At 37.7% G+C, this 20,885-nt stretch overlaps 1 protein-coding gene across 2 annotated transcripts in view; it reads right to left on the reverse strand.

Moving 5' to 3' along the window:
• Positions 1-20,885, reverse strand: part of Mgat4a (mannosyl (alpha-1,3-)-glycoprotein beta-1,4-N-acetylglucosaminyltransferase, isozyme A) — a 92,900-nt gene that overhangs the window by 6,021 nt on the left and 65,994 nt on the right. For both annotated transcript variants that reach the window (XM_013019835.1, XM_013019834.1), the window contains exons 6-11: positions 19,492-19,605; positions 17,474-17,549; positions 8,064-8,178; positions 5,993-6,123; positions 5,345-5,452; positions 5,046-5,239 (exon numbers count right to left, since the gene is read on the reverse strand). In XM_013019835.1, coding sequence (XP_012875289.1) covers positions 5,046-5,239; positions 5,345-5,452; positions 5,993-6,123; positions 8,064-8,178; positions 17,474-17,549; positions 19,492-19,605 — 738 coding nt within the window. The remainder of the gene's footprint in view (positions 1-5,045; positions 5,240-5,344; positions 5,453-5,992; positions 6,124-8,063; positions 8,179-17,473; positions 17,550-19,491; positions 19,606-20,885) is intronic.

Below are 20,885 nucleotides of genomic sequence, written 5' to 3' on the forward strand. Positions count from 1 at the left end.
TAATTTTTTCCAGGTCTTTCCATTTCTGTACTAATGGGACAATGTAATTCTTTCTGATGGAGGCACAGAACTCCATTGTGTATGTATACATCTTCTTGACCCATTCATTTATATAGGGGCATCTGGGTTAGTTCTATATTTTAGCTATGGTAAATAATGATGCAATGAGCATGGTTGTGCTGGTATCTTTAGTGTGGCTTTGTTTGTGGTCATTTAAGTAAATTTCCAGAAGTGGGATTGCTTGTTCAAAAGAAATTCCTGTCTCATCCGTAGAGTCCTCTCCAACATGAGACTCATCTAGTTCTGTGTTTAGTAACTTTATGTTTAGTCTTTTGAAGAACCTCTATTCTGTGGAGTGTAAACTTGTTTCATACTTCCACCAACAGTGCAGTAGTGTTCCTTTTTGGCCACATACCCTCCAGTCATCTATTGTTATTAGATTTCTTGATAATGGACATTCTAACTGGGGTGAGGTGCAATCTCAATGTTGTTTTGATTTGCATTTCTTTTATGGCCAGAGATGTTGATCATTTCTTCATATGTCTATTGGTCATTTTGTGTCCTCTTTAAATAAGTCTCTCTTTAAGTTTTTTAGCCCACTTGTTAATGGGGTGTTTGTTTCTTAGAGGATTTGTTTTGGGGGATTCAATTTTTTGAGCTCTAAGTATATTTTAGATATGAGGCCCTTGTCTGTTGTATGGCTAGTAAAAGATCGTCTCCCAACTTAACCAAAGAAGTGAAGGACCTCTATAATGAAAACTTTAAAAACCTGAAAAAGGAAATTAAAGCAGAGCTAAGAAAGTGGAAAAACCTCCCATGCTCCTGCATTGGGAGGATTTAACATCATGAAAATGGCAATACTGTCAAAGGCGATCTACAAATTCAATGCAATACCTATCAATATCTCAACATGATTCTTTAATGAAATAGAAGCAATCCAAAACTTCATATGGAATAATAAAAGACCCTGAATAGCAAAAGGAATCCTTAGCAGGAAGAACAGTGCTGGAAGATTATCAATACTCTATTACAAAGCTGTAGCAATAAAGACAGCTTGGTACTGGCACAAGAACAGGCCTGAGGACAAATGGAATAGAAGTGAAGACCCAGGAATAAACCCACAGATCTATGGCCACCTAATCCTTGATAGGGGAGTCCCCTCCCCCCAAAAAAGTATGGAAGAAAGACAGCCTCTTCAACAAATGGTACTGGTAGAATTGGCCATACATGAGTAGAAATCTTAGGTTAGATCCTTATATATCACGCACACCAGAATCAATTCCAAATGGATCAAAGACTCTGAAGTGAAAGCAGTAACCCTGAAAATATTACAGAAAGAATAGGAGAAACTAGAGCTCCTTGGCACATACCAAAACTTTCTTAAAGTAAGTTTGGATAAATGGGACTATATTAAACTGCAGAGCTTCTGCATGGCAAAAGACATAGCTAGCAAGATTAATACAATGCTTTAAAAACACAAAATTCTTACCAAAGTATCTTAACCATAGCACCATAGTGCCTCGTATCAGAGAAAGTTTTTACTAGGACACTCACAAATCATGTAAGTTCAAAGACTAGGTTTAGATTTGGGATATGGGTCAGTGGTAAAACACTTGCCTGGGGCCCAGAAAGTGCAAAGCCCTGAGTTTAATTCCCAGCAGCCACTTCCTCCACCACAAAGATTACCTTTATGTAATACAAAGAATTCTAGCATTTGAAAATTAACCTCTCTCAAACATCTGAAAAATTCAACTTGTCATTGTTAGAAAACACATAAAGAATAATTCTATAATATATTGTCATAATCTAAAATACATTTTGGATCTGAGTATAATGTTATTACATTCTGACAATGAACACTAACTAGTGGGAAGAGTAGGAAATAGAGAGGACAAAGTATAAATCTAACTTTAGTTATATTAACTAGTTAAAAATTTAGGTTAAGAGTAAGAAACACCTTATTTTCTAGAATTTTCATCTTTAGAAAGTTGAGTTAGCTTTCAAGCCTAAATGTCATAGTCTTTCCTATCATGACTGTTCCAAGGATTTTATAAGAACAAAAAGTACCCTTCATATTAAAAAATAGCCAAGTAATACTTATAAATGGTAGTTAGTGGAAGGTATAGTAGGGTACACATGGACATAATCTAGAGATTAGAAGACTGATTAAAAAGTGTTCACCATAAATGGTGCTGGCAAAATTGGTTAAACATCTGTAGGAAACTAAAGCTAGATCTCACTCTGCACCAGAATCAACTCCAAATGGATCAAAGTAAAAGCATTACAGGAAAACATTACAGGAAGGAAAAGGAGAAACTAGGGCTCCTTGGTACAGGCCAATTTTTTTTAATAAAGACCCAGAAACACAAAAAAAAATCAAAGAAAGGTTGGACAAATGAGATTACATGAAACTGCTGAGCTTCTGCATGGCAAAGGACATAGCTAGCAATATCAATAGAAAGCCCATGGATTGGGAGAAGATCTTCACTAGTCATACAACAGACAAGGTCCTTATATCTAAAATACACTAAGAACTCAAAAAAATTAAATCCTCAAAGAAACCACCACCCAGTTAATAAGTGGGCTAAAGACTTCTCTGAAGAGGAAATAAGAATGGCCAATAGACCTATGAGTAAATGCTCAACTTCTCTAGCCATAAAAGAAATGCAAATCAAAACAACATTGAGATTCCACCTCACTATCATCAAGAAATCTAATAACAACAGATGCTGGAGGGGATGTGGACAGAAGGGAACCTTACTGCATTGTTGGTGGGAGTGTAAACTTGTTCAACCACTTTGGAAAGCAGTATGGAGGTTCCTCAAAAGATTCCACATAGAGCTCCCCTCTATGACCCAGCAATCCCACTTCTGGACATTCACCCAAACGGTAACAAACAAGGCCATACTAAAGCTAAAGGACCAACCCAGATTTCCCTCATTAGATAAGTGGATCAAGAAAATGTGGTGTGTGTGTATATATATGTATACGTGTATATACATATATATACCTACGTATATGTATATGTCGTATATGTATATGTATATATATGTATACACACACACACACACACACACACACACACACACACACACAGGAATTCTATGCCTCCATCAGAAAGAATGACATTGCCCCATTGGTTAGGAAATGGAAAGATTTGGAAAAAATTATATTAAGTGAAGTAAGCCAGGTCCAAAGAAACATAGGCCCCATGGTTTCCCTTATTTGCAATAACTAGTATACATCTAGGATAATCTTACCAGACAAGCAGAAAAGGTCAAAAGTTATGTTCATAAGACCATGTAAGATGATAAAGGAAATGAATCCCAAGATAGGGACATAAGAGGTTTTGTCTTTGTCACTGTTGTTTTTAATGTACTATGTTTTGTTTCTTTTGTATGTTCTTCCCCTGTTGTCCCTGTATTTGATTCCAGTGCCCTGCATCTTATATATACATTTTTCTAATTGGGGGAGGGGAAGGGAAATAACAAAATGCTGAAACAAGGATACAGATTGACACATTGTAACAATGAGACTTATAAGACACTATGTTGAAAACAAACTTTACAACTTGTGGGGAGGAGAGGGAGGAGTTGCGGAGGTAGGGAGGGAAGGGATGGCAGGAGAAAAACAAAAGAGGGGGTAACAATGCTTGATAGGAAATATACTCATGTAACTGTAACCCCTCTGTGCAGTATCTTTATAATAAAAAAAATTTAAGTATTCACCAGGCAATTATTCACAGTGAAAAACTCAGTGCCACCTAGAAAGTGTAACATTAGGTGAAGTGATAGGAGAGTGCAAAGCCCAAGTTTAAATGCCAGTATCATCAAAACGAACAACCTGACTCATCCAGCTAATTGTATGTTTAATACATTTCCCCTGCTATCAAGAAGAAAGGATGCCTTCTCTCACTACTGTCAGTCAACATAACACTGCAGATCCGGTCTCTGCAATAAGTGAAAGAAGTAAAAGGCATATAGATAGGAGAAGAAAAAAAATAAAACTATTCTTGTTTGAGGCTGATAGGAATCTATCAAAAATTCCCAATATAAACAAGTTCAGCAAATAAGAAAGCATGAACACACAAAAGCCAATGGACATTTCCATACGTTACAGGATAGTAAACCTCATTCTATTAAATATTCCACTACATTCTGTTAAGTATACCCAGAAGCAAAAAATAAAAGGCTGAAAGAATCATGAACCATGATTGCTATCTAAAAAAATGGAGAAAAAAGTCCTAAACTTTGTAAACTAAACACAAATATTAAAAAGAGAATAAAAGTTATAAATGCCATCAAGTAGTCATAGTATATCAGGAATAGTCATGGTATATCAAATTTGTCACTTCAACCAAATTGCTGAGATAAGCAACTTGTTCTCAGGGTCTAAGTATTTGTCTGAGATACGAACAGTGGTATGGTTTGAATATGAAATGTTCCCCCAAGGCTTATGTGTTGAACAATTGGTTCTCTGCTAATGTTATTTTGAGAGGTTCTAGAAACTTCAGAAAATGTGGACTCGTGGAAGTATGGTAGTGGGGACATGTCTCTAGGTAGTAACCTGGTCCACAGTCCCTTACTCACTCTCTGCTTCCTGACATGTTGCCATAACATTCTTTCTCACAATGGGATAAGTAACCACAGAATGAACCCTCTGAGCCACCAGCTAAAATACATTCCCTTAAGTGGTTTGTGTCAGACATTTAATCATGGTGACAATAAAACTGACTAATGTAGACATGAAAACTATTAGAGATTTTTGAGAGACTATGCTTTAATACTAAAAAAGTTCATTAAATGTAAGCCCAGAAATATCAAGAGAATCTACTAAATGTGTTCAATGCTGACATTATATCTGAAAACATGGCTTTAATACAACTAACTAGTTGTATTAAATATAATTTATAAGCCAACATTTTAAGAACTGTTATCTCTTCACATCTGTAATGCACAAAAATCCTATCACAAATTACATTATAAATATGACTGTGAAATCTAGGTCTGAAATCTAAGACCAAATATACTTCAATAGTTACCAACCTTTCTACATTAACTGGCTTGTCAAATTTAAACAGGATGTAGTCTCCGGCTGTCGGGGTGATAGCCCAGAAGAAATCCTCTCCCATGTATGTTTTCTCCAGTGTATGTCCCTGGTAAACTTTCAAGGAAGTGGACACCTCTGCAGGTGGGTTTACATGGATTTTAAGAAGTAATGGTTTCATGTAATCTTTATCCTAGGGGGAGAGAATATATTTGCACTAAATAGCATTTATATTTAAGAAGAAAAGTAACAGTTCCACACTAAATAATAAATTGTACATCCATCAGAAACAACCAACCGTGAGTTTCTGAATTTTCCCAGACAGTGATGAATGCAGACCAACGTGTTGGAAAAGGGAAGGTCTGAATCGAATTCGTAGATTTGCTTTCTGTCTATCACAATGTTTCTAAACATAAAAAAATATTGGGGAGGGGGAAGAAAGACATCATTATTATATAATTAGCTGAAATCTTTTTTCTGGATCTATTTATCCTTTTATTGCTGTTTCTGTCCTTTCACATATCTCTTTTTCTATATTTTTTGGGGGGGTCCGGTTGTGGGGTCTGAACTCTGAGCCTGGGCGCTGTCCCTCAGCTCTTCAGCTCAAGGCTAGAGCTCTACCACTTGAGCCACAGCACCACTTCTAGCTTTTTCTGCTTATGTGGTGCTGAGGAATTGAACCCAGGGCCTCATTCATGCAAGGCAAGCGCTCTACCACTGAGCCAACTTCCCAGACCTCTTTTTTTTTAATGTTTTTTTAATTGTCAAAGTGATGTACAGATGTGTTACAGTTATATAAGATAATAAATACATTTCTTTTCAAACCTGTTACCCCTTCCCTTATTTTTCTCCTACTTGCCCCCCCACCCAGCTTCCCTAAAAGTCCCTTCTGTAAGTTAAATATAGAAAAGTAGCTCCTTTCCACCTTCAGGAAGAATTCACTTACGGCATCTTTTTCAGGGTTGCAGACTTTCACCCAGAGAATATGGTCCAATAGCCAATCAATGGGTTTCTCCTTATAGAACATAAAGATGAATTCTACAATCAGAGTGAGATCTGGTGCTTGAAACATTTTACCTGAAAAGATATTCCCAGTCAATAGCTGTAATAAAGAAACTTTAGAGTTTTCAACTATCAGTCATCATGAACAGTTATCAAAAGCAAACAAACATGCTTTAGCTAAACATTCTCTTCAACTGACATCTGGTAGACAGTGAATTTCTGAAACTATTACAGAAGTTACAACTACTGACTCATAGGATTGGAATGGAAATAGCAAGCAAGTTTTTGCTTTCACATCTTACTGAGATGCTTCCCATAAAAAAACTTGAGAGGTTTAGATTTATTTTTAAAAGATATTAAAAATCAATAAATGAGGAGCACAACAACAAAAACGTCTCTTCATTTTGTTTTCATTGAACATTTCAAAAGCAGAGGTATTTCCTAAAGCTCAAGTAAGTTTTATTTTATTTTGGTGCTGGGGACAGAACTCAGGCCTTCACACATGCTAAGCAAGTGTTCTTACCACTGAACTACAGGCCAAGTACTAACATTAAACTCTCTGCAAAGTACTATAGGCAGTACTATTCAAGAATACTACTGTGTTATATTTTTAGGTTTTGTTTGTTGCAGCGCTAGGGATCAAACCCAGATCCCTTGCACATGACAGGCAAGCATTCTACTAAAAGCCTTAGTTGTTTTTAGACAGAGTATGTGCTACCATGACAAGGTCTTACTTTTTTTCCTCCTCCAAAACTGGGTCTCATATTTACTAGGCAACTATTCCACCATGTGAGCCATTCCCCCGAGTCCTTTTTGTTTTAGTGTTTTTCAGACAGGTGTCTACCTCCAAGTAGCTGGGATCAGTTGAACATCACTTTATCCAGTTTGAGTGTGGTTTTTATTGTTGTTTTTTTTTGCTTGTATTGGGGTCTGAACTCAAGGCCTCACATTCTTTCTTGGCTTTTTTGCTCATGGCTGGCACTTTACTATGTGAATCATGCCCCCAGTTTCAGCATTTTGCTGGCTAATTAGAGATAAGGTCTCTCAGATTTATCTGACCAGGCAGGCTCTCAATCTTGATCCATAGTTCTCAGCTTCCTGAGTAGCCAGGATTACAGAGGTAAGCCACTGCTAGCTGACTTCTGAGTATTTTTAAGCATTTGTAAATTCTTTCATTTCTTCAGCTTCAAACATTCTTTTTCATAGCTGAATTTAGGAAAATTAACCTCCAAAAGTTCTTAAAATGAGCATCCCAACTAGTTAAAGAAAAAAAAAGTAACCACTCAAAGAGAACTTCACACGGTGAATAAAATTTCAAGAATTCATACATTAATAAAAATCCCAGGGGCTGGGAATGTGGCTCAGTGGTAGAATGCTTGCCACAGGTTCGATTCTTTAGTGCCACATTAAAAAAAAAACCTGAAATGGCACTGTGGCTCAAGTGGTAGAGCACTAGCCTTGAGCCAAAGAATCTCAGAGACAGTCCAGGCCCTGAGTTCAAGCCCCATAACAGGCAAAAAAAAAAAAAAAAATCCCATGTGTTTCCAGGACTGTGATTGGCATAAGCAGCTCTCTAGAGAACTTGTAATTCTTTCCAGAGAACCTTAGAAACCTCCAAATTCTGTCTTGTTCATTTTCATCATTTTATACAAAGAATTTTACCTAAGTTAAATTTTTCTCAGAAATCCATTTCCATAGAAAAAAGCTTTAACAGGTACTGTGGCTCATGCCTGTAATCCTAACTACTCAGGAGGCTGAGATCTGAGGTTCAAAGCCAGCCTGGACAGGAAAGTTCATGGACTATTATCTCCAATTAACCACCAGAAAACCAGAAATGATGCTGTAGATCAAGTGATAGAGCACTCGCCTTGAGCTGAAGAACTTCGGGGCAGTGCCCAGGCCCAGAATTAAAAAAAAAAAAGAAAGAAAAAAGTTTTAGGACAGAAAAGACAATTAGCTTAAGGTTCTGAAGCTTGGTTTTTTAGAAAAGTAAATGAGTCAGAAAATTTTCTTACCAATAAAGCCTAGCTGGGAAAACTCTAGAATCATCCATTCCTCAGAAGAAAGTTGAAGTGCAAAATTTTTTATAGTATTAAAATAATTCTGTTTTACAATAATATCATCTTCAAGCTAGAGAAAATAGGACATCATTAATAAATCAAATTGGAGGAAAAGATACAGATAGAAGAATATATTATGGGAAAATCACATTTTCATCATGAAAATAAACAAACAATGGCCTAAAGTGAAAATTAAAACTCAGAAGTTATTAAAAAGAAATGTGGAAAATAAGTTACTTTCTGTAGGTCAATTAAACCACTCCTTAACTGTGGAAAATAACAATGTAATCCTGTGAATTGCTCCTTTTTTTTTTTACATTTTATAATGTTCAAGAAGATTCCACACTATCTTTCCATCTTTTGAAGAAAAATATTTTTTGTAAGCATTTACATTTTTGTCCTTTTTACATAAACCCATACCTACTCATAGAGAAGATCAAAGGTAGGCCAGGTCCCTTCATTTTCCTACTTGTACCTCGATAGCTGAGTTCACCAACATGAAAGTTGGTTTGTGCCAGCTAGACATCCTTTGTTATTGACACAGATGCATATATAAGGCTTCCATCGCCACCTATTTAATAAAGCTGGAAATAGAACTCACAGTCTCATGCGTGCTAGGCAAGCACTCTTCCACTGAACTCTCATCAAATTTTAAAACCATGCCCAGTGGCTCCTGCCTGTAATCCAACCTACTGAGGAGGCAGAGAGCTGAGGATCATTGTTCAAAGGCAGCCCAGGTAAGAAAGCCCATAAGACTCTTTACCACAAATTAACTACCTAAAAAGCTGGAAGTAGAATTGTGGCTCAAGTGGTTAAGTGTCTTGAGCAAAAAAAAAGCTTAGGGACAACGCCCAGGCCCTGATTTCAAGCCCCAGGACTAGCACCAAATTTTATATATATATATATACACACATATATATAATACATTGTATAGAATATTGTTATATATGTATATATACATATATACACACATATACACATATATATACACATATAGATTCACATGTAACTGTAGGAAACAATACAGTGAAGTCCTGAATATCTATCATCCAGATCTTCCAGCATACTCACAGAAGAGATCCCTGCCAGCACTCAGATACAAAATTCATTTACTCAAATGTCATCAGTTTTACTCTAATTAGTTCTGTGTATGTTCTATGCAATTTTACCATATATGTAAATTTGTGTGACCACCACCACAACAAGGACATAGAGAAGCCCTGTCCTGAAGATCCTTTGGGCTGCCTGTTTATATCCCCTCTGCCACTTTACTTACTGCCTCAACTTCCCAACACCTGGAGATTAGCAACTATTCTCCATCACTACCCTTTTGCCAAATTAACAATCCTATATAGTGGGGCCTAGTTGCCCAGGTCTGTAATCTCAGCACTCAGGAAGTTGAGGAAGGAAGTTCTCGAGCTAGAGGCCAATCTGAGTTACATGGAGACTTCAACTGAAAACAGAAACAGCAACACCATCAAAAAACATAAGTAGAACTATTTATGGAATTACATAGTTTATAACCTATCGAGACTGTTTATGGTAGGACTAATACCCTTGGGATCCAATTTGGTGCGTCAATACTTTCTTTTGTTTAATAGCCTTCCTATGGATGAGTAATAGTTTAACAAGCCACTTTCTGAAGCACACTGGGGGGATTGATCTGCAGTTAGGAGCTATTGCAAATAGAGCTGCTATGCACACTTATATGCAAGGTATTAGGGAATCTAAGTGCTTCTCAGACATCATGGCAAATCACTGAAAAATTCTAACACATCTCTCATTAGTGATTGGTAGTTTACAGAGAGAAGCTAAATATCAAAATGCAAAACACTTTCCAGGGGCTAGAGGTATGGCTTCATTGTACAGTGCCTGTCTATCACATGTGAGGACTTGAGTCCATACCCTGATACTACCAAAATAAATAAATAATGTTTCTACAGAACATAGTACCAGAGAAAGGGCTTATTCTATATATGAATTTACTTCAAAATGTTTAAGTGCAAGGAGAGAATAAAAACTAACGGGGGTGAAAGGAAACAAGGTGAAGGGAGACAGGGATCAAAGTGAGATGAGTGAGAATATAACTTGCTTTACGCAAGCTTCATCTTTGGAATGCTATTGTTTTACATAGCTAAGAAGGAAGAAAACAACCCTAACAAGGGAATATAAACTAAAATAAGTGGAACTAGTTTTAACATCAAGTTGGTGGCATGGTCACACAGGATAAAGAATTACTCAGGTAATTCTCAGGTGAAATCATTTTCACATGTGGTACTGTGCATATATTTGTAACAGAAATATATCGTAAAGGGGAAAAGCAAAAAAAGTTTAGTAATCTTCTCAATAGTGACACTGTATTTTAGAGACACCAGAAAAAAAATTGTTTTATCAGGATGTTATTTTTTTTAAAAATAAAACAAGACTTTCAGTGTAAGGGAAAACCAAATACATATTTAAAATTTAAAAGATTCTAATAACTTTATATATGAACTGAAAATATCAATAAAAGCTTTTGAAAAAAATACCCTTTTTATTGCTCAAACTGATAGAGGCAAGGACAAGGAAATAGCACCTCACAAGCCTACACCACAGCCTCCAAGGACAGTGGGGCTCCTTCAGGAAGTGACTGACTGCAGATCTGGGACAGGAAATGAACAAGCTATATATGTCAACAAAGAAGTTATCAGAGATCAGAGGACTTACACAGGAAGGACATAAAGTAGATGTGAAGCAGCTCCCACTTGATTATGACGTATCAATGTGAACATGACTAAGAATAATTGCAATGTGCTGATGCATTACTAAGTGCGCCAAATCTCACAGAGGGTATGGTAAGTGACTTGGTCCAGTGAAACTAGAAGGGGACTGGGGTGGGGAGATAGGTACCCTGGAGCCACGCACCATGGCAGGGGTGGTGTCATCTTAGACCATAGCTGGCTGGAGCCCAGATCTGCCATCCTCCCTTCCTCACATTCACTAGAAGGTTCACCCGCTCCTTCCAGGACTGCTGCGCTAACTACGAGGCCTGGAAGATGGTGAGTTGTACAGCTAGTGGCTGTGACCGAGATTCAACACAAAATCCAACTTGAAGAAACAGGCTGAACACAAACAAAAACCCAGCAAAAACAGTATGCAAGAAGGTTGTAAAGAAATACCAGCAGCTTGGGGCTGGGAAGGTGGCTCAGTGGTAGAGCGCTTGCCTTGCAATGCATGAGGCCCTGGGTTCGATTCCTAAGCACCACATAAGCAAAAAAGCCAGAAGTGGCTCTGTGGCTCAAGTGGTAGAGTGCTAGCCTTGAGCTGAAGAGCTGAGGGACAGTGCCCAGGCCCAGAGTTCAGGCCCCACAACCGGACCCAAAAAAAGAAATACCAGCAGCTGGAAATACATCAGTGACAGTATACCAATGAGCCTCTGTTCAGATGTCCCCAGGATGTGGGAAGCCCCTTGCTTCACACCACTGGGTTAAAATGACACGCGAAGACAAAAACACAGACTGAACTTCTAAAATATGTGAGAGAAACCTATAAAGGTAATAACATGTGAAGTATGCCAGAGATGATAATACAAAGTAACACATGAAAACTCACATCTCAGAAAGGGATGTGTGTCCAAGAGAAGGCTATGGTCGGACCTACACAACTGTGTTCATTCTCCAGAGTCATATTCTCTCTTTCCATGAGGAAAATCACCCATTAGTGTGTGAACAAATGGCTATGGCAAAATGAAGTCTAACCAGACATGCTGTGGTAGCTGATCCTGACAAGAAGAAAAAGAAGCTCAAAGTAAAATGATCTGTGAAAAACAGAGCTTGGCATCTCTTCTTAGTAGATACATTCCTCCTAAGGTGAAACAGGAGAAAGACTCATTTTTGTCTCAGGATGCAGGGTCGTGAAGCCATGTTGAAAACACTATGCCCTTGGCAGTTGCAATACTTAGCCCTCTACTGGGAACTACTTGGTCTCAATGAAGGACACCAGTGAGATTCTTCTCACTCAGGAGCTTTCTCCCACCCACCTTTTTAAATTAAAATCACTGATGAGGAATGCATGGAAAAAAAATTAAAATAAATGGCCACTACTGACTACTAGAGTACCAATTAAAAAAAAACTAATAGATAGAACTAAGCATTTATAACTCTTTTTCATCATAAGTAACCAAACAATTAAGAGAAAAAATTCTTTATAGAAGAACTCAGTTTTGGACAGCCTTAGAAATTACAGAATTAGAATATTGCTACCTGCACTCTCTACTAAAATAATAGGCCTCAGCAAAAATAACTAATGGATACTGAAACTGGAAGAGAACGGCTCCTGGTGGTAACTAAGAGAAGAGCTGGCAACATGGAATTTGCTGTCTCTCTTGGCATCACCCAGCTGGGGCCACTGATAGAATGCCTCATTATGTGACACTGTAAGGAGTCCACAGCAGTCTTTTAAGTGCCTGAATCACGTCTTTGGAAGAGTATTCTAATTCAAGTCATTTATAGTAAAGCAGCACATGAAGCTGTCCCTAGAAACTTTATTCCAAGTCATCAGCATGGTTTTAGGACAGTTTGTATTTTTCTTTCCCTTTACATATATGTCCTTGGTGATTCAAGGTAACAATTCTATATTGCCTTTTGACATGCACTGTTTTGGGGGGTTGGGAGAAGTGTGAGGAAATCAAACCAGCGCTTCACATGTGTTAGGCAATGGCTCTCCCACTCAGCTACATCCTCAGCCCATTTAAAGAACCAGTTATTATATTGTAACACTCCTCCCCCATCACCCATGCAACCATAAAGTCCCATCTCTAGGGACCAAGTTCTACAAAGACTGGGGTAATCTTAGCTTCCCCATCTCTCCGCCAAGTTTTCTACAGGTAACCACTTTGTAAATATTCAAAACTAACAGGATTTAAGGACTTTTTAGGTTAAATCGTTTTCGAATTTTGTAGGCAGAGCCGAACAGACTCATGGAAGGGCTCCTACAGAATGTACAACTAACAGCACTAAAGAAAATTCATTAATTTATCTTAGGCGCAGCTGAAAATGTAGAAGCAATCTAATCACTAACAACAATTACTACAATGTCTGAATAACACTTTAAGAAATTATTAAAGATTGTATGCCCTTTTATGGTATCTACAATATGTTAAATAATATAAAACCAGGTTATCAGTATGTATAGTCTCTTGTAGCTATAAATGGATTATCTTAGACATCACCAAGATCATGGGACAAGAAAATCCAGCCTTCCTTCCTCCAGAGACAATTTAGAGTGTTCCGTGCAAGTTCAATCTAAATATAAATGTATATGAAAACATATACACCATATGTCTGGTGTAACCCCTTTGAACAATTAACAGTATAACAAAATGAATACTGAAGGTGAAATACATCTGAGGCAGGTGGGAGTTAAGGAAAGGAGGTGGATAAATGGGCAAAAGAATAGTGGGTCATTAATATATGAAAATGGAGCTAGGAAACATGAAGAGATGAGGTTGACAGAGATATGGGAAGAGAATGATGGAAGGGTGACAGGGATCCAGATGTATTGTCCACATAAATTAACATGTTGAGCTGAAACTTCTTTGAACAACTTTTTTTAAATTTTTATTTATTTTTTATTGTAAGAACAACTTTTTTTTTTAACCAATCCTGGGGCTTGAACTCAAGTCCTGGGCACTGTCTCTGAGCTCCTTTTGCTCAAGGTTAGCACTCTACCACTCAAGCTACAGTGCCACTTCTGGCTTTTTCTGTTTATGTGGTACTGAGGAATCGATCCCAGGGCTTCATACATGCTAGGCAAGCACTCTACCACTAAGCCACATTCCCAGCCCTGTACAACTATTTTAAATATATTTTAAATTATTAAATAAAATTAGAGCATTCAATAGCCAGAGCCCCTTTCCTTGAGAAGGGAATCAGCATGATTGGGAAGAAACACCAACTGCTGAGTTCTCTATAGGAGAGAAGATAGTAACACATTCAATGTCTTTGGATTCTGGGGGTACACCCCAAGGGACTTCTCTCTTTCCTAAATCCAAACAGTAACAGAAATAGGGCACCAAGCAGTGACAGGAAAGGCCCCAACTAGAAATTAAGAACAAAAGCTATTACCACCAGAAGCCTCAGTACCAACAGACACTAGGCAGAGAGAGCTCCAGTACTCTGGTTTAGTATACCATCAGAGGCCTCAGTACCATCAAAGAACAGGAGAGGGAGCACCACAACAGAAATCAGAGGACAGAGTGCCAGAAAAGGCTTTAAAGGGCTCAATAATCTGTTCATAAGATGACTAAAATAATGCCTTGCAGTAAAATCAGACTGCAAAGGCTAAAATAAGCAGTGAATTTGTGAATGCAAAAATCCCAAAAATAACAACAAAAAATACTGTCATAGGATACTTGGTGAATTGAAAAGGACAGCTAAATATGAAAAATGGTGTCTGACGGCATCCACAGACATAAACTATGGAGGAGAAGCATACAGAAACTAGATATATAAAGAAAATAAAACCTAAAAAAAAAAAGAAAAGAAAACCTGAAACTTTCAGTAAAGATCTTTAACAACAGACCTACCCAGGTAGAAGAAAGAATCAGCAAACTTAAGAGACAAAACTTACAAAATGAATGATTTAGAGGAACAGACGGAAAAAGAATTTAAAAAATGATAGTATAAGGGAACTATGGGCACCGTAAAACAATATAAAGAAAAAACATCCCATTTGAAGAAATAATGGCTGAAACCTTATCAAATACAAATGGAAAATGGACATATAAATTCTCTACTATGCTAAATCTAAAGACACCAACACTAATAAACACCATAATCAAGTTTCCAGAGTTACAAAAAAAAGAAAAGAAAAAATAGGAAACAGGACAGAGAAAAGGACCCAACACACAAGGGGCCTCCCCTTATTGGGAGGAAGAAGCAGTACAGGGAACTGAACTCAGGGATCCTGCTTGTTAGTAAGTACTCTTCCATTTAGGCCATACCTCCCAGTCTTTTTTTTTTTTTTTCGGTTGGTCGTGTGTCTTGGACACTGGGCTTGGGTGCTCTCCCTGAATTCTTCAGCTCAAGGCTAGCGTTCTACCATTTGAACCACAGCACCACTTCTGGTTTTCTTGTGGTTAATTGGAGATAAGAGTCTCACGGACTTTCCTGCCCAGGCTGGCTTTGAACTGCAATTCTCGATCTCAGCCTCCTGAGTAGCTAGGATTACAGGCATGAGCCACCAGAGTCTGGCTCAGTCCTTTTGCTTTTAGCTTGATTTTCAGATAAAGTCTCATCGGATATTTATGCATTTTCATAAATGAATAAATTTCTGTATACATGGATAGTAAGACTTACTATTAAAAAGTCCACATTACTGAAAGTGACCTACATAGTTAATGTAATCCCTACTCAAATCTTAATGGAATTTTCACAGAAATGAAAAAAGTCCCTAAACTTTATATGAAATCTCTAGGGACTCCATAGCCAAATCTTAGAAAAGTATAAAGTTGGAAACCTCACACTAATTGATTTTAAATATACTATGATATAATAGTATTCTAGTATACAATATAAGAAGAGATATACAGGTTAACTGGGTGAAATAAAGCCCAGAAAGAAACCATTACATACATATATGGACAAATGATTTTCCACAAGTTTGCCAAAAAGACACAATAGGAAAGCACAGTCTTTTTCAAGAGTGCTGAAAAAAATTGGATAGTCCATATAGAAGAGTAAAACTGGACCCATATTTTATAGCATATACAAAAATAACTCAAAATAGGTTAAAAACAAACTGAAGAGCTAAAATTATAAACAATAGAACTTTTGAGAGGTGGGGGTCTGGCTAAAAGTCTTTAGGTCACTGAGTTCATGCCTAACAGGGGATTGTAGGTGCCTAGCTGCTCCTTCATTCTATTTTCTCTCTAGTCATGAAGTGGGTGGTTTTTGCACACACTCTTGCCTTGATGTGAAACCTTACCACAGGTCCAAAAGATGGTGGTGTGGTAACCAGTCATAGACTGAAACCTGCAAACCTGTAAGTCAAAATAACTCCTTCTCTTTTTAAGTTTATCATCTTGGGAAGCTGATATACACTGAGCCTATGTCAAATGTCATAATGATATTCTAAACTCAATTTATCTTCCTTTCCTGTGAAGTCAGGCTGTTTCCTGCTCTCTTCCTCTCCCTGAAGTTTCGCCATTTCTTTTTTGATTAAGGGCCCCAGAGTGTCTTCTAACTACTCTCATCAAAATCATCTCCTAAGAAAGGATCTAAGGATGTCTACAGTAAAAAAAATAAGAACTGGAAGCCTTACTGCCATACTCAAGGGAATTTACATTTTGAACAAGGGATAAACTCTCATTGGTTAAAGAAATAAAAATTCAAATTGTGGGATTTAGGCTTAAGTCATTAAGAAAAATGATATTTGAAAAAAGTAACAACTTCCTAAGTGTGGTTGTGTGCGTGTGTTTGTGTGTGTAAGCGCACATGTGTACCAGTACCAGGGCTTGACTACTCATGGCTGGTGCCATACCATTTGAATCATATCACTACTCTAACATTTTGCATGTTGATTGCAGACAAAGTCTCTCCAACTTTTCTGCCCTGGATGGCCTCACACTGTGACCCTTTTATCTTGATTTCCTGAGTAGTGGCTAGTAGCTACAAGTGTCCAAAATAGTCTTTAAAGTGTTGTCTAACTAGCTAACCCACAGTTCTTAGATCCTTTCTTAGGATATTTTGATGAGAGTAGTCAGAAGATACTCTAGGTCCCTGAATCAAAAAAGAAATGGCTGGGGAGCTGCTGGGAGAGGAGGAGAGAAGAAAACAGCCTAACTTCACAGGGAAGGGAGATAAACTGAGGTCAAAGAAACACATTTATTGTGCTTGCATAGAATTAGGGCCATAATGTCAAAATTAGGATGCCAAGTGAATGCCAACTCTATTACCTTTATATAAATGAAACTACTGTAGCCTAACACCAATTATTCTACCTTGAGACCACTAAAATTATTGTAAGAAAATTCTTTAAAACTTGTGAAACAATTAAATCTGAGTTCACTGTAACAGTGGAGAGAGGAAGAAGGAAAGAGCAAAAGTGGAGGGGAGCAAAAGAGAAGGCAAGACTCAGTGAGCTGTGCACATGTTCACTCCACCAGCTAGGTGATGGTGTCTGTACTTGCTGAGCCAAGGACCTTGAAGGCCACATTCTCAATTACCATGGAGAGCCTCTGCTCTCTAAGATAGAATTGGCAACATATATTGCTTAGAAGGATTTATCATGGTTGTGAAACTTCCTGTTTCAATGAAAATATGCCCTTAGTAGTAATACTTTTTCTTTAGAGATGTGAAAAACATTAAAAAAAAACACACACTTACCTGAATGTAATATACACCCTTTTCCTGAGCATACATCATTAGAAAACAATAATCCAAGTTTTGCTTTGTTCTCCATCTGAAATAGTTTCACAAGATAAGTTAAGAATCAGCTTTAGGACTGGGAATGTGGCTCAGTGGTAGAATGCTTGCCTAACATGCATGAAGCCTTGGGTTCGATTCCTCAGCACCACATACACAGAAAAGGCTGGAAGTGGTGCTGTGGCTCAAGTGGTAGAGTGCTGGCCTGAGCAAAAGGAGCTCAGGGACAGCACCTAGGATCAGAGTTCAAGCCCCAGGACTGGCAAAAAAAAAATCAGCTTCAAATTTAGTAAAATAAGATTGAATGCATTGGCCTCAAGAGTCTATTGTAATAAACATATACAAGATAGGACAAAGAAAATTCATTTTCCCTAATGAAGCCTCAATGAGGGTATATTCCTAAGAACACTAATTCTCAAGATGTATGAATAAAACAGGAGTATCATATAAAGTCAGTATGGAAAACACTGTATATGTAACCCTCTTCTAGAACTGTTTTAGAACATTAGAGCCATTAGAAGATCCAGTAGGAAAGATGTAACTTTTTTTTTGTTTTTGTAGTGCTAACAATAGCTCCATACATGCTATGCAAGTGTTCAACCTCTGAACTATTCCCTATCAGTCCAAGAAAAAAAAATCACTTATTTTCCAAACTTCCTTGATCATAGGTCTTTCTTTTAGTAGCCTCTTGATATTTCATTGATCTAGTGCCTTTACATTTTAAAGACTGTTACTCTGGTGTCCAGGGCTGCGTTCTGCAAACAGGTTTCACTTAATACACACTGAGCTGAGTACAATGGTATGTATTCAACTGGGCACAGTGGCTCACACAAGTAAGCTACCCAGCAAGTAACAATCATGAGTATCATGATTCAAGGCCAGACTGTATAAAAAGCTAATGAGACCAATAAAAAGTTGGGCATGTTGACTGCACCTGTCATCAAAGCTATACAGGAAGACTAATAAATGGGCGGATCATACTCTAACTCTGGGCACAGATTTGAGACCCCAACTGAAGCAAAAAAGGGGCTGGGTGTGTGGTTCAAGTGGTATAGCATCTCCCTGGCAAGCACAAAACCCTGAGTTCAAAATCCTAGTACTAGCTGGGCACTGGTGGCTCACACCTACAATCCAGAAGATTACAAAAAGCTCTTCAGGAGGCTTAGACCTGGAGGATTTTGGTTCAAAGTCAGCTCAGGCAGAAAAAAACATTTCATAGATATTTCTTATCTTTGTTAGCCAGCAAAATGGATGGAGGCATGACTCAAGTAGTGAAGCATCACTTGCACAAATGCTGAGCAAAAGTACAAGGCCCAGAGTTCCAGCCCACACCTCCCCAGCAAAAAATCAGTACCGCCTAAAATAGGTGTATGTAATGAACAAAGAATAAATATGAACTGCATGCTAAAAAATATTAAACTTATAATACCAGTTTTCTGAGAATTTCTGATGGCCTATAGAAACACACTGACTAGTGTTGAGTAACAATGGTTCTAAGTCATTTCAAGAAAACACAGTAAGAAGCCAGGCACCAGTGAGTGGCTCATGCCTCTAATCCTAGCTACTCAGAGGATCTGAATTTGAAGCCAGCCTGAGCAAAGTCCTTGAGATTCTGAACTACCAATAAACTACTCAGAAAAAGCCAGAAGGGTAGTAGCTGTGGCTCAAGTGGTAGAGCAAAAAGCAGCTCAAGAACAGTGCCCAGGTCTTGAGTTTAAGACCCAGGACTGGCACAAAAAAAAAAAAGAAAGAAAAGGAAAAGGAAACACAGTAATATCAAGGCTCACACTATGCTCTTATTCAAATTAAGAAAATTCCTCCAGAATATATTTCACAAGCAATCCTGAACTTAAAAGTAATGAGGCCACCTAGAGTATTTCCCAAACTTAATCCCAAAATACTCTAAGCTTTGATGAACAACAACTATTGTAGACATCAAACTCACATGAACAGAGTATTTTAAATGACATACAGCTCACCTTACTCTTTCTTTAGAGTCTCCAAATGTCTCCTTCAGGTTTGTCAGGTCAGGGTAATAGCTTTCAGGAGGCGATATTATTTCCACCAAACCAGAGCTGATTTCTTTAGAAAATCTATCGTGAGAAAGGTCAACTAAGTTATTTAAATTCTATGAGATTTCATTTGTCTAATGCTCAATGTACTGGATCTAACATAACACATCTGTAGGTAAGTATAGCAGGTTATGTGATCACAAAGTGTTCGGTGAAGTAGTTCATCCCTGACTGATATCATCTACTAGAAAATGCAGGTTTCTGTAACAGCCTAAGTTTTTGCCTTTGTTTTTTTTTCTAACAATGCTTTTAAAAACAGTGTAGAGATGCCATTATCTTTAAAGTAGAATTAAAAACCCTGGGCAAACTGTAGGCATTATATTCCTAAAACTAATCAGAATTTAAAGCAAACATATGAAGTTCTCACAGGAAATAAAGAATTAAAGAAAGACAACAAATGAATATTTGTGTGCATCCAAATACATTGTTCATGCAAAGTTCAAGGTTCTATTTTCAGGACACTTTAGTTGTAGGTTATAGTATTCAGGGCATTCTAAATTAGTTCCTCTCAAGTGGGGACAATTACATCCTTCCTGAGGACACTGTGGTTGTCCTAACTGATGAGCAATAACACCCTTAACAGCTTATGGATAGGCACTCAGAATTTGTCCAATATTCCATATGCACAGATACCCCCTACAATAAAGAATTCTCTAGCCCTTTGGGCTAGAAAGGGCTTTTGCTGAGAAAACCTTTTTATTTTTATTTATTTTTTTTATTGTAAAGATACTATACAGAGGGTTACAGATACATGAGTGAGGTAATGAGTACACTTCCTCTTGAACATTGTTAACCCCTCCATTGTTTTCCCCCTACTGAGAAAACCTTTTTAAAAGTTTTGAAACCATTTCTTTTTTATATACTTTTTATTGTAAAAATACTGTACAGAGGGGTTACAGTTACATGAGCAAGGTAATGAGTACATTTCCTATCAAACATTGTTTCCTAGTCCTTTGTTTTTCCCCTACCATCCCTTCCCTCCCACCTCCACAACCACACTTCCCCCTCACCCCACCTCCACCCCCCACCCCTGCCTAAATTGCAAAGTTCGTTTTTCAACAGTGTCTTGTGCATCTCATTGTTACAATGGGTCAACCTGTATCCCTACTTAAGCATTTTATTTTTTCCCTTCTCCTCTCCAAACTAGAGAAGTGTATATACAAGATGCAGGGCACCAACATCAAATACAGTGAAATCAGGGGTTATACCATGGGGGGAGGAACATACAAAGAACAAAAAAATCACATGGTACATTATAAATACCCATTTCTTTACAAATGGTACTATATCATTCTTCCTAA

This window comes from Dipodomys ordii, unplaced genomic scaffold (genome assembly GCF_000151885.1).
Source record: "Dipodomys ordii isolate 6190 unplaced genomic scaffold, Dord_2.0 Scaffold47, whole genome shotgun sequence".
Taxonomy (NCBI): Eukaryota; Metazoa; Chordata; class Mammalia; order Rodentia; family Heteromyidae; genus Dipodomys; species Dipodomys ordii.